This window comes from Lygodium microphyllum, chromosome 8 (genome assembly GCF_053477565.2).
Source record: "Lygodium microphyllum isolate KBCC chromosome 8, Lygodium_microphyllum_v1.1.10, whole genome shotgun sequence".
NCBI classification, from domain to species: Eukaryota; Viridiplantae; Streptophyta; class Polypodiopsida; order Schizaeales; family Lygodiaceae; genus Lygodium; species Lygodium microphyllum.
The window spans coordinates 111921728-111934098 of NC_141142.1; the positions used below are offsets into that span (position 1 = coordinate 111921728).

Consider the following 12371-nt stretch of genomic DNA (forward strand, 5'->3'; position numbering starts at 1 on the left):
ATGTTTGAAAAATTCTTTCCATTTGGGCCAACAACACAATTTCCTATTCTCGTTGATAGGTGTTATGAGGCACCTCCTTTGTATGCTTATAGGTCACTATGTTGGGATTATGTAGAGAAGCTAACCACGTCTTTCATAAAGACTGCCATGAACCCAGCAACAGCAGCATATCTTATGCCTTTTGTACAAGACAACAATGAGAAAAGACCCATGCATCGTGATGAGGTGGATGCTAATAGGTTGGACGCTTATAGTTATTGGATTATATCAGGGCTTCACTCAATTCATGCAGCAAAGATATATATTCAGAGTAATACTACACGTTGTCTAGCAACCAAGCATTTATACACCACAAGAAATGCTAGAATATTAGTTGATTGTCCTGCGGAAATGTGCATTGAGCTTTCACGAATGACAAATATGGAATCACATAATGTTATGAAGAATGCACCTTATGTTGAGCAACTTCAACAATTAAGAGATCAGTGGCTAGCATTTGGTTCTCCACCAAAACCCCAACAAGGGCTTTCTAAGACAAGCTCTCAAAGAGTACCATGGCAGGTAATCATATATAAGCTTACCTTCTTTTTTTTGTGAAGATTAGTGTGATGCTCTTTCTTTTGTTCTATGCTCACTATTTTGATCTTTTTTTTGCAGAGATTTGTGGCATACATTGGAGAAAATTGTGCATCTAGAGATTGCCATATGATTGTTAGCTCCCAAGAAATATTTGATAGTTGGATCAAAATCATGAAGAGATACTCTAGAGGTGAACTTATATCCCAAGAGGAGAGTTCGAGAAAAAAGGGAAGGCAACCTTCTCCTGCTGCATTTCGTTGCCTTATGGGTTTAAAGGATGGAGACATCCTTACACTACAAGAGGAGATCAATGAAGGTCATATCCTTTTTCTTAGAAACAAATGGGATAAGGAAGATATGATTGACATGGAAACAAGGGCTAAGCAAATCAAGCAAGATAGGGTCCTAAAGGAGGAATTAGTCACTCTTTTCAATGCTTCAGTTCCAGAAAGTAGCGCTGTGATGAAAACTTGGGAAGAGCTTGTTGATGATTATGATATCAATGATGAAGTCTACACAAAGATTTTAGGCATTTGCAATGATTGGGTATCAAAGAAGCTCACATGTGGAGCTGATGCAGGGTCCCTACCAAATGGAGCAAAAGATATTGTGAACTTCCTAATTGGAAAAAAACAAAATCCTCTTCAATCCTCCACTACTTCCCCTTGGCGTGTATATGTTGTCGGATGCAATCTAGAAACCTTTGATCTTATACATAATGTTTACAGAGATCCAATTACCATTGGGGTTGTTGTTCTAGATGCAGCACATGGGTTTGAGGGAATGAAATGGGACTCTATAAAGTTTGGAAAGGTTGTATCCACTCTACTACAAATGACATGTGAACCTAAACAATTCATGTTGTTATCATTTCTTGATCGAAAGCAAATGGCAGCTTTGGAAAATGCTCTTGAGAGCATTTCTTGCAAGTATCGCATGCTAGTTGGTAGTGTTGACTTCCTACCAATGGATAGAACATTTGCTTTTGGATCTATAGATTCTTTTGTGGTTTTGACATTAGTGACCATGGAGAAAAGCTTCATCAATTTTGAGCGATATATAAACAATGTCAACAAGCCTTCCATTTTGGACTTTGAAGGCTTGGACAAGGAGTGCAATGATGAAGATCTTGAAGAAGAACAAAGGATTGCAAAGGCCGTTTTGAGAAAGAAAATGAAAGTTATGGAAACTACAATCAAAGCATTCAATGATGCTCATGAGGTTGTATTTGATGTATATGCAAGTGGACTTGCATCTAAGGTGGCATTGATAAATCATATGAAGACTATTGCAGTGGTTTGCAACACTCAAGAGCAAAGAGAGGTTGAAGCACAATTGTGGAGGGTCCATGAGAGTGCCAAACAAAATTCAAACTCCCAAGAGGTTCCTCCTACTGAAGTTCAAGTTCTTGAAGTACCACCCGAGGGCATAGAAGAATCAAGCCAAGATATAGCAAGTCTAATTATGAAAGAGAAATTAAGGGCTACTTCAGGTGTTTAAACTCTGTTCCTTCTCCTTTCATCAAGGAAGACACATTGATGTAATTTTGATTTTTTTCTTGAGAAGTTACTTCCATTAGCATTTGCAATATTTTCTTTCTTTGATGATATTAATTAAAGAAACTATGTCTTTGGTTTTTTAATTTTTTATAAAAGGTACCAAGCATGTTTGGTTTAAAAATTTTATTTAAGTAAATATTTTACCAAATCGGTATTAAAGAGCTCATTAAAATTTATCATCCTTTGTAAGGATAACTATTTAATTGTAATCTAGTGTGTAAGAATACTTATCATAATGAAAAGTTTGAGCTATCTATGCAAAATTTACTTAAGTCTATTTTAGATCTTATTTCAATTAAACTCTTATATGTGTTGTGTTATGATCTTGTCATGTTAGTTTTGGTTAGATTTGTCCACATGGTCAAATCTCTTATCTCTTATAGCCTCTTTTACTACATCACTAGTGTATGTCTATGCATGTACCTTAGGATAAGAAAGCCAACAATATATTGCACACCCCAAAAAAGATTCATTGCACCTCCCAAAGGAGTTTTACCTCAGTTATAAATATTGCAACAAAGATTTCTCTCCAAAGTATCTTTTGAGATGTGTATATGGAATATTAAGGTAAAATCCTTGTTACAATTCATGAGTTTAAATATCTATGGGATATAACTAGTTCAAAAATAGAATGGTTAGTCCTTAAGAAGAAACTATGAAAACTTATTCAAATAAAGTATAACTTATCTCAATTAAATTGTCATGTGTCACTTATATGTGACATAGTTTTGGTCACATGGTCAAAAGTATCATGTTTAAATTTTCTTTTAATAATTAGGACTAATAAACATCTTTGTACATGCCATTTTGAAGGTCTTTTTAAAAATTGAGTATGTTAAATATTATAATGATAATATAATTTGTGCAACTAATAATCTATTGTTAGTATCTCAAGTATACTTATAACTAGCGATAAAAAGTAGATATGGAAAAATGACTTTATTAGAATAGATTTTACTTCAAAAAATTTGTCATATATATTTTTTTTCACCTCATGATATTACTTTTGATTAGATTTGACCACATGGTCAACAGTCTCTTTTCTTAAGACATCATTTTTTAAGTAGTACCTATTTATGTATTTGTCAATGTGAAGTTAAATTGCTTTAATGTTCTATGCCAGTTTATAGCTCAAAAATTAGGTAGAATGATGAGGAAGTAAATGAATCTAATGTGCTTCTTTTTCTTCTTTGTAACTTCAACTAAGACATCTATGGTTGGATATCTAGCAGATTCAACAACAGTAGAGCACGATGATGTGATTGATGTTTCCTTGATAAGAAATGCAACACAATTATGTGTAATACTTGATCTCAATGGTCTTCTTTTACAACGATGCTTTGCTAAGTCTAAAAGGTTTCAAAGCTTTCAAATGGGAAAGCAATGGCTTGTTCTTCGACTAGGATGTATGGAGTTTCTTGAAGCCTTATTTGCAAGATTCCAAGTGGGAGTTTGGTCAACAGCTTTACATAAGAATGTCATGGCAATTATTAAGTGCTTGGAGATCCATGCAAAAAGGAAGTATCCTTTCTTCATGATTTGGGGCCAAGAACAATGTCATAGACATCGACTCAAAATCATATATAGGCCAGATAAGATGGGAGTAGAAGCAATGTTCAAGCCTTTGAAGTATGTATGGGATCAATATGGAGATGTTTGTCAGCATACCAAGACTATTCTCATAGATGATAGTCCTTACAAAGGATGTCCAAATCCTGTTGAGAATTGCATTTATCCAAAAACATTTGATATTGATCGTGAAGACTCTATCTTGATCAAAGAACTTCTACCATACTTGACTCGCTTAAGCAAATACCATGATGCACGTGAAGTCATCAAGTTTGATCGATATGGACAGGATCCAGTTCAATATGGACATGAATTGTATGCTCAATTCAAGGTTGTCATTGATGAATGGACTAGAGCAGAGAATGATGGTATTTCATCTTCATCATCAGCACCGCACGAGACCATGATTGATAAAGATGGTATATATGTTCAATCTTCAATTACTTCTTGCTTCAAGAGACCATCTATTATACAAACATCCTCAACAAACGCTTCACGTCATCCGTCTCTTACATTGAACAGCTCACAATTATCCATGTTGAAGCAAACTCCTTTAGTCTCTACTTTGAAAGATATGGAAGCAATGCAACTTGCTCATGAGTTAGGATATCACAAACATTTCATAAATGGTAGTGCAGCCAAACGTTTTATACAAAATCTACAAAATTTGTATTTTTCCAATATACATGATGTAACAAGAAGGCGTTGACTCTATATGGATTAATTTTGACTTTCATAATAGATATATCCCTTACATTAAAGGCTTTTGCATGGCTATGAAATATATGCTTGTTAGAAATTTAAAGTGTTTTATGTAATTACCTTGGTGTTTCTAAACACCACCAATATCAATGAGAGAATCTACTTGATGTTTCTTATTGTTTCAATAACATTAGTTAATTGTATTGAAATTTCTTATAAAGTGGTTTAAATCCTATTTTGTACTTTATGATAGTCTACTATACAAACATACTCAACAAATGCCTCGCATCGTCTATCACTTACATTGAACAACTCACAATTATCCATGTTGAAGTAAACTCCTTTAGTCTCTACTTTGAAAGATATGGAAGCAATGCAACTTGCTCATGAGTTAGGATATTACAAACATTTCATAAATGGTAGTGTAGCTAAATGTTTTATACAAAATCTACAAAATTTGTATTTTTTCAATATACATGATTAACAAGAAGGCGCTGACTCTATATGGACTAATTTTGACTTTCATAATAAATATATCCCTTACATTAAAGTATTTTATATGGCTATGAAATATATGCTTGTTAGAAATTTAAAGTGTTTTATGTACTTACCTTTGTGTTTCTAAACACCACCAATATCAATGAGAGAATCTACTTGATGTTTTTTATTCTTTCAATAACATTAGTTAATTGTGTTGAAATTTTTTATAAAGTGGTTTAAATCCTATTTTGTACTTTATAACCATCTACTATACAAGCATACTCAACAAATACCTCACATCTTCTATCACTTACATTGAACAACTCACAATTATCCATGTTAAAGCAGACTCATTTAGTCTCTACTTTGAAAGATATGGAAGCAATGCAACTTGCTCATGAGTTAGGATATCACAAACATTTCATAAATGGTAGTGCAGCTATCTACAAAAGTTGTATTTTTCCAATATACATGATGCAACAAGACAATGACTCTATATGGACTAATTTTGACTTCCATAGTAAATATATCCCTTACATTAAGGGATTTTGCATGGCTATAAAATATATGCTTGTTAAAAATTTAAAGTGTTTTGTGTAGCTACCTTGGTGTTTTTAAATGCCACTAATATCAATGAGGAGAATCTACTTAATGTTTTTTATTCTTTCAATAACATTAGTTGATTGTGTTGAAATTTCTTATAAAGTGGTTTAAGTCCAATTTTGTACTTTATGTCTTAGCTAACAAATAAGTCTTGATTGATTATAAAATTTATGTCTATTTCTTTGAAAACACAAACCATTGGTCAAAGGTTAAATCTTTAGTCTTAGAAAAATCATAAACTTCTAGCTTGGTATATAAATCTTTATTTTATGATATGAAAATTCATTTAGCTAGTCAAGGTGTGAAACTCGTTAATTTTGGCCAAAGTCAATATCCATCTTGTCCATATATTGTCAAGATAGATAGAAATTTTGAATAAAAGATATTTATATATCATGCATATACATACAAAAAATGTAAATGGAGTGAGCAATTATTTGACATACTTGTGTCTATTGGTTTACACAAAAAAATAACCATCACATCATAGGTTATCCAAACTTATTACGATATGGTATTAGATCAAGTTATTAAACCACACCTAGTTAGTGGTGACTCTTTTAAGGTCCTAGTTCATGAAACTTATACATGTCACTTTAAATGATGCTATATCTAAAAGAAAAAACTCGTATTATAATATCTTCAAATCCATAACATTATAAATTTTGGCCATGATAATATATTTTCATACAATGTTTAAGGCTCTTGTATTCTAAATTCTCTCTCCGCTCCATCAAACCTTTGTATTCTTACATTAAACTTGGAAATTTCCTAGGTATATACTAGTTAAGCCTCCTTGATGTTTCCACCACCATACAACATCATATTTCGTTAGTATGCTAGAAAAGATAGAGGTGAATTCCAAATCTTGTAACAGCCACATAGCGTACATTCATCATTTAAGCTCTCAAGATGTCTGATCTCATATTTGTAACATACAAAGTGCCCTTTAAAGATAAACATAAACATAGTGCTCTCTTTCATTCACAAAAGTAAGACATTCATTCAAAGTGGGACTTGGGAAATTCCCAAAATCTCTAATATGGTGTTTATTCATAATGGCCAAAAACAAAAGAAAAGATCAAGTCATGGAGACCATTCAAGAAAATATCAGAGAATATATCAATGATAAAAACAACACTAATGAATCCCTCAATCGTGATCAATAAGATGATATTGCAAGCATTGGTAATGCTCATAGTGCACGAATGGGTAATGATGGAAATCCCTTGTCTCACGAACCTTTTGAAGACTCTATGCTTTCAAGAGAGATGCGTATGCTGAACATTGGGATGCATGATCATTACGAGCAACTATCCAAATCCTTGGAAAAGGAGCAGCACTCCAACAATTTTCAGCCAACCTATAATGAAAGGGAGTACAAAGAAAAAATTACCATTTCCAACTTCAAGGGGGATAATGCATCTCCAACGGAGTGGGAAGAATGGGTAAACAAATTAGAGATGTACTTCACACTTTTCCCTCACCATGATGAATCCAATATCTATTTTACGACACTCCATCTTGAAGGCTACGTGCATACATGATGGAGATATATTCAAAGAGTTGGTCACAATTTTGCTTCTTGGGAGGAATTTAAGAAGGCAATGTTGGATCCAATGGTCTATGGATCAAAACCAAGTGGAGGAAATGGTTATAGACCAATGGCTGAAACAAAGCAAAGCTTTGCAAGGGCTGAAAAATGCACAAAAAGGATCTCAAAACAACATTTATAACAAAGTTCTTTCAAATGAACAAATTAGAGACATGAGGGCCAAAGGGTTATATTTCGTGTGGAGAAAAGTGGACACAAGACCATAGGCTGAAATGCAAATCCAAAAATAGCAAGCTTAACTTTGTCATCATCGATGATCTAGATGAGGATGAAAGTGAATAGGAGAATGTATTTCATGTGGAAGCAAACTCTATGATTGAAGAAATGCATGAAGAGAATGAAGGAAATAATGATGAATTCTATGATATTGTGGATAATTTTCCTTTTGATCTGGGTGGTTTTTTATGTACAATTTCTCATGATGCATGGACCGGTTGTAAAGGAGAATGGTTCATCTTTTGATTGATATAGGAAGCACCCATAGCTTCAAAAGATGAACCATTCTTCCATTGATCAGCCCAAGATTGACTTGTTGCCCAATACAAAACCCATAAAAAAACCTCCCTATTGCTTGTCAAAGTTTGAAAGGGAAGAGGTGAAAAGAAAAGTTAAAGAGTTGCTGCAAATGGGTTTAATTCAGCGAAGTCAATCTCTATTTGCCTCTCCTCCTGTGCTCTTGATTAAGAAAAAAGATGGGTCTTTTCGCATGTGCATTGATTATAGGGAGCTTAACAAGTCCACAGTGAATAATAGATACCCGATTCCTCACGTTGATGACCTCTTGGATGAGCCCAAAGATGCAAAGGTCTTCACCAAGATTGATCTTCGTTTGGGCTATCATCAAATTCGAATGAAGGAAGGGGATGAGTATAAAACATCCTTTAGGACTGAAAGAGGGTTATACCACTTCTTGGTCATGCCATTTGGGCTTTCAAATGCACCCACTACTTTTCAAGCACTCATGAATAAGATATTTCAGCCTTTCTTATTCAAAACAGTCCTTGTATTCTTTGAAGATATCCTCATTTATAGAAAATCCAAGGATGAGCATTTAATGCATGTGCGAGAGGTCTTTGACACATTACGAAGACACACATTCTTTGCCAAAATGTCAAAGCATTCTTTCATGGAAGATGAAGTGGAATACTTGGGTCACATTGTGGGAGAGAAAGGCATTCGTGTGGATCCTAATAAGGTGAAATGTGTCAAAGAGTGGCCTACTCCTATGAATTCTACTTCCTTGAGAGGTTTCCTTGGATTATCTTCATTCTATAGGAGGTTTATAAAAACTTATGCTCATGTAGCGGCTCCTTTGACTGATAGGTTGAAGAAAGAGGCTTTCTTTTGGGATTGAGCTTAAATCTCTATTAGTTTCAACACCTATTCTTGTATGCCCGGATTTCTCTAAGGAATTCATCATATGTGTGGATTGTTGAGATGACAAGCTCAACACATGCGGACATTGATGATGGACCGCCTGGTTAGATGGATCCACATGTCTACACTTAGCATGTCGGTGGTTATTATGACTCTCACATGGCCATTGACTCATTACTTATTATATTCAGGTTGTTACACCTATTTACAACTGGCATAGTTATAGCGCTAGTCGACTAGTGTAGTCGGTTATGCATTGTTTGACTTAGTAGGCCACTTTCCTTTATGTTGTATCTTATCTATACTTTGTGTACATTGTAAAGAGTGTGGAAGAAGAAGAAGAAACCGTTTTGGCCTCCATCTCTCTTCTTGTCTCTTGAGTGAGCTTCTCCTTGTGCATTTTGTGTGTGTTCGATGCATCATCTTGAGCAAGTCTCCCCACCACGCGATTCTTAACATGGTATCAGAGCCGCGGCACTGAGAGAGGCTGATTTCGAAGGCTGAAGTGAAGGAGAAGAAGCAAGGTTTGAGCAAGCAAGCCACGGGTAAGAAGCTCTCCCATCCTTCCACTCTTTCTCTTAGATAGTGCCTGTGGAGGCACCGGAAGCAGGGCAGAGCAAAAATCTCAGATTGCAGTGAGATTTGGTGTGCGCCAAGAGCGCTATGTATTCTGTAGAAAAATCCCTTTAGGGTTTTTTCCGTAGTTGTTTTGGGCATTTGAGGCCGTTTCAGGCTCCGTTTTAGAGCCGCAAGATTGCGGACAGCAGTTTCAGGGTACACTGTGATTTCGACTATTTTGACCGAAAGTGGATGCGCAGGTTACAGATTGCGAATCTGTAATTCTTGAGGTGTTTGCAGAAAGCAAACATAAGGTTTATCTGCAAACAGGTTACAGATTGCATGTATTGTTGAGCAGACAGTGAAAAAGATTGTTTGGTATATTGCTATGCACTACAGGTCGAGGGTTGCAGAAGATTTGCTTGTTGTTTGGTATTAGTTTTGTGATAATGGCAGAGAACAGTGGAAGCCCCATCATTGAGAAGCTCAACAAGAACAACTACCCTTCATGGAAGTTCCGTGTCACGAACTTCCTTATTGGAAAAGGCCTCTACGAGTTTGTTTCAGGTGAAGAAAAGGAGCCGGAGGTGAGTGATCCTCCAACTGCAGAAGAGACAAAGGCATGGAAGGAATGGAATGCAAAAGACAAGAAGGTCATGTATTGGCTGTCTACAGTAATTGACAATAATATGCTGGGACATATTAGAAATGCAAAGAATTCATATGTAGCTTGGACCATACTTGAAAGTATATTTTCCATAAATACAAAGGCATGAAAGATTCAACTCAAGCAAGAGTTGAATACATTGAAGAAAGGGAAGATGTCTATCAATGAGTATGCATTAAAGGTAAGGAGCATTGCAGATGCATTGGCAACGATTGATGCAATGCCCGATGATGATGATTTGGTATCGTCTACCTTGGGTGGACTTAACAATGAAATGCTTGGAAGTCTTTTGTAACTTCCATATATGTCAGAAAGCCATTTCCAGATTTCGATGAGTTGGTCTCCCTTATGATCAGTGAAGAGATCAACATGCAGAGTGAGACATCTGAAAGAAGTGGTGAACAGGTCCAAGCTTTCTACTCCAGTTCAGGAAGGGGATGTGGCAGGTTCTCTTCAAGAGCCCATCATCTGGTAGTCCTTGGTCTGGGAGACTAAGGAGTACCTCTACATCTCCAGGTGCATCTAGTAGCACTACAGGTGAAGACAAATGAAAGAATAAAGTGTCAAATGGCATTGATGCCGTTCTTGATGGAGACTCCAGTGACTCAAGGAGCTTGGATGATGAGCTTGGTATTCCTTCTGTCAGGACACCAGGTGTACAGAGAGCTCATAGTAATGTAAAGGCTCCATTGAGTGATCCGGTAGTACGCAGATCTAGTAGAGTCAGATACCCTGTTAAAAGATTTGGTTTTGAAGGTTATGCATCTCACCATTATGCTTATATGATGAAACTAGTTGAGGATGCTGAGCCCACATGTTTTGAGGAGGCTGTTGGTCATGCTCATTGGGATGCAGCAATGGATGAGGAGATGGCTGCATTAGAGGCCAATAAGACTTGGGATCTAGTATCATTGCCGAAGGGCAAGAAAGCTATTGGATGTAAGTGGGTTTATAAGATTAAGCACAATGCAGATGGTTCTATTAGTAGGTACAAAGCTAGGCTAGTTGCAAAAGGCTATGCTCAGACATATGGCATAGATTATGAAGAAACCTTCAGTCCAGTTGCTAGGATGGCAACTGTCAGATGTGTGATTGCTTTGGCAGCAGCCAAAGGTTGGAGGCTGCAGCAAATGGATGTGAAGAATGCCTTCTTGCATGGTGATTTGTAGGAAGAAGTGTATATGGATCAACCAGCAGGTTATGAAGATTTAGAGCATCCCACGTATGTGTGCAGGTTGAAGAAGGCGCTCTATGGGCTCAAGCAAGCACCTAGAGCATGGTCTGACAAGATCAGAGAGTATCTTGTCAATATTGGCTTTTATGTTTCTGATGTTGATCACTCACTTTATGTGAGAAAGGGAGATGCAAGTTTGGTCATCATAGTCATCTATGTGGATGACTTGATTATTACAGGTGATAGTGATAGTGGGATTGCTGAAGTCAAGGATTTTTTGAAGAAGAAGTTTGAGATGAAGGATTTAGGTGAGCTAAGGTACTTCCTTGGCATTGAGGTGATTAGATGTGATGATAGTATATGGTTGTCCAAAGACAGTATGGCTTGGATATGTTGTCCAAGTATGGTATGACAGCATGCAAACCACTTTCAGTCTCGTTGGAGCAGAATATAAAGTTGAGTGCTGATGTTGGGGATGAGATAGAAAACCCTATTATGTTCAGGAGGATAGTGGGGATTTTGATCTACATGACCATTACAAGGCCAGACTTGAGCTACGCTGTTGGTCTTGTGAGTCAGTTTATGCAAGTACCTAGAAAGCCACATTTGGATGCAGTCAGACGCATATTGAGATATGTGAAGTCCACATTACATTATGGACTTTTCTATGAGGCAGGTACAGATGTACAGGTGTTTGGATACATAGATGCAGATTGGGTTGGTAGTATGTCTGATAGAAGATCTACCAGCAGATACATGTTCTCTCTTGGTAGTGCAGCAGTTGCTTGCAGCAACAGAAAGCAATCTACAGTTGCTTTGTCGAGTACAGAGGCTGAGTATAGAGGTGCTGCTGTTGCAGCATGTGAGGTAGTATGGCTACAAAAGTTAATGGCTGATTTGGATGTGCAGATGGAAGGTCCAGTTGTCATTTATTGTGACAACATGAGCAGTATATAATTGGCTAGGAACCCTGTGTTCCATGCTAGGACAAAACATATTGAGGTATACTACCACTTTGTGAGAGAGAAGGTACTAGCAGGTGAGATTGACTTGGTGTATGTCAGCACATAGGATCAGATAGCTGACATATTAATGAAGGCATTGGGTACAGAGAAGCTTCAAAAGTTTCGAAGCTTACTTGGAGTTGCAGAGATGCAGTTGAGCTTGAGGGAAAGTGTTGAGATGACAAGCTCAACACACACGGACATTGATGATGGACCGCCTGGTTAGATGGGTCCACACGTCTACACTTAGCATGTCGCTGGTCATTATGACTCTCACATGGCCACTGACTCATTACTTATTATATTCAGGTTGTTACACCTATTTACACCAGCTGGCATAGTTATAGCGCCAATCGACTAGTGTAGTCGATTATGCATTGTTTGACTTAGTAGGCCACTTTCCTTTATGTTGTATCTTATCTATACTTTGTTTACATTGTAAAGAGTGTGAAAGAAGAAGAAGAAACCAGCAAGAAAACGTTTT

At 36.6% G+C, this 12371-nt stretch overlaps 1 protein-coding gene across 1 annotated transcript in view; it reads left to right on the forward strand.

Annotated features, from left to right (window-relative positions):
- Nucleotides 1-284: 284 nt before the first annotated feature.
- The window catches only part of LOC148032748 (uncharacterized), a 129979-nt gene continuing 117892 nt past the window's right edge, over nucleotides 285-12371 (forward strand). The window contains exons 1-2 of the mRNA XM_087683961.1: nucleotides 285-561; nucleotides 658-1089. Of these exons, the coding sequence (XP_087540087.1) occupies nucleotides 391-561; nucleotides 658-1089 (603 nt within the window). The 5' untranslated portion in view covers nucleotides 285-390. The remainder of the gene's footprint in view (nucleotides 562-657; nucleotides 1090-12371) is intronic.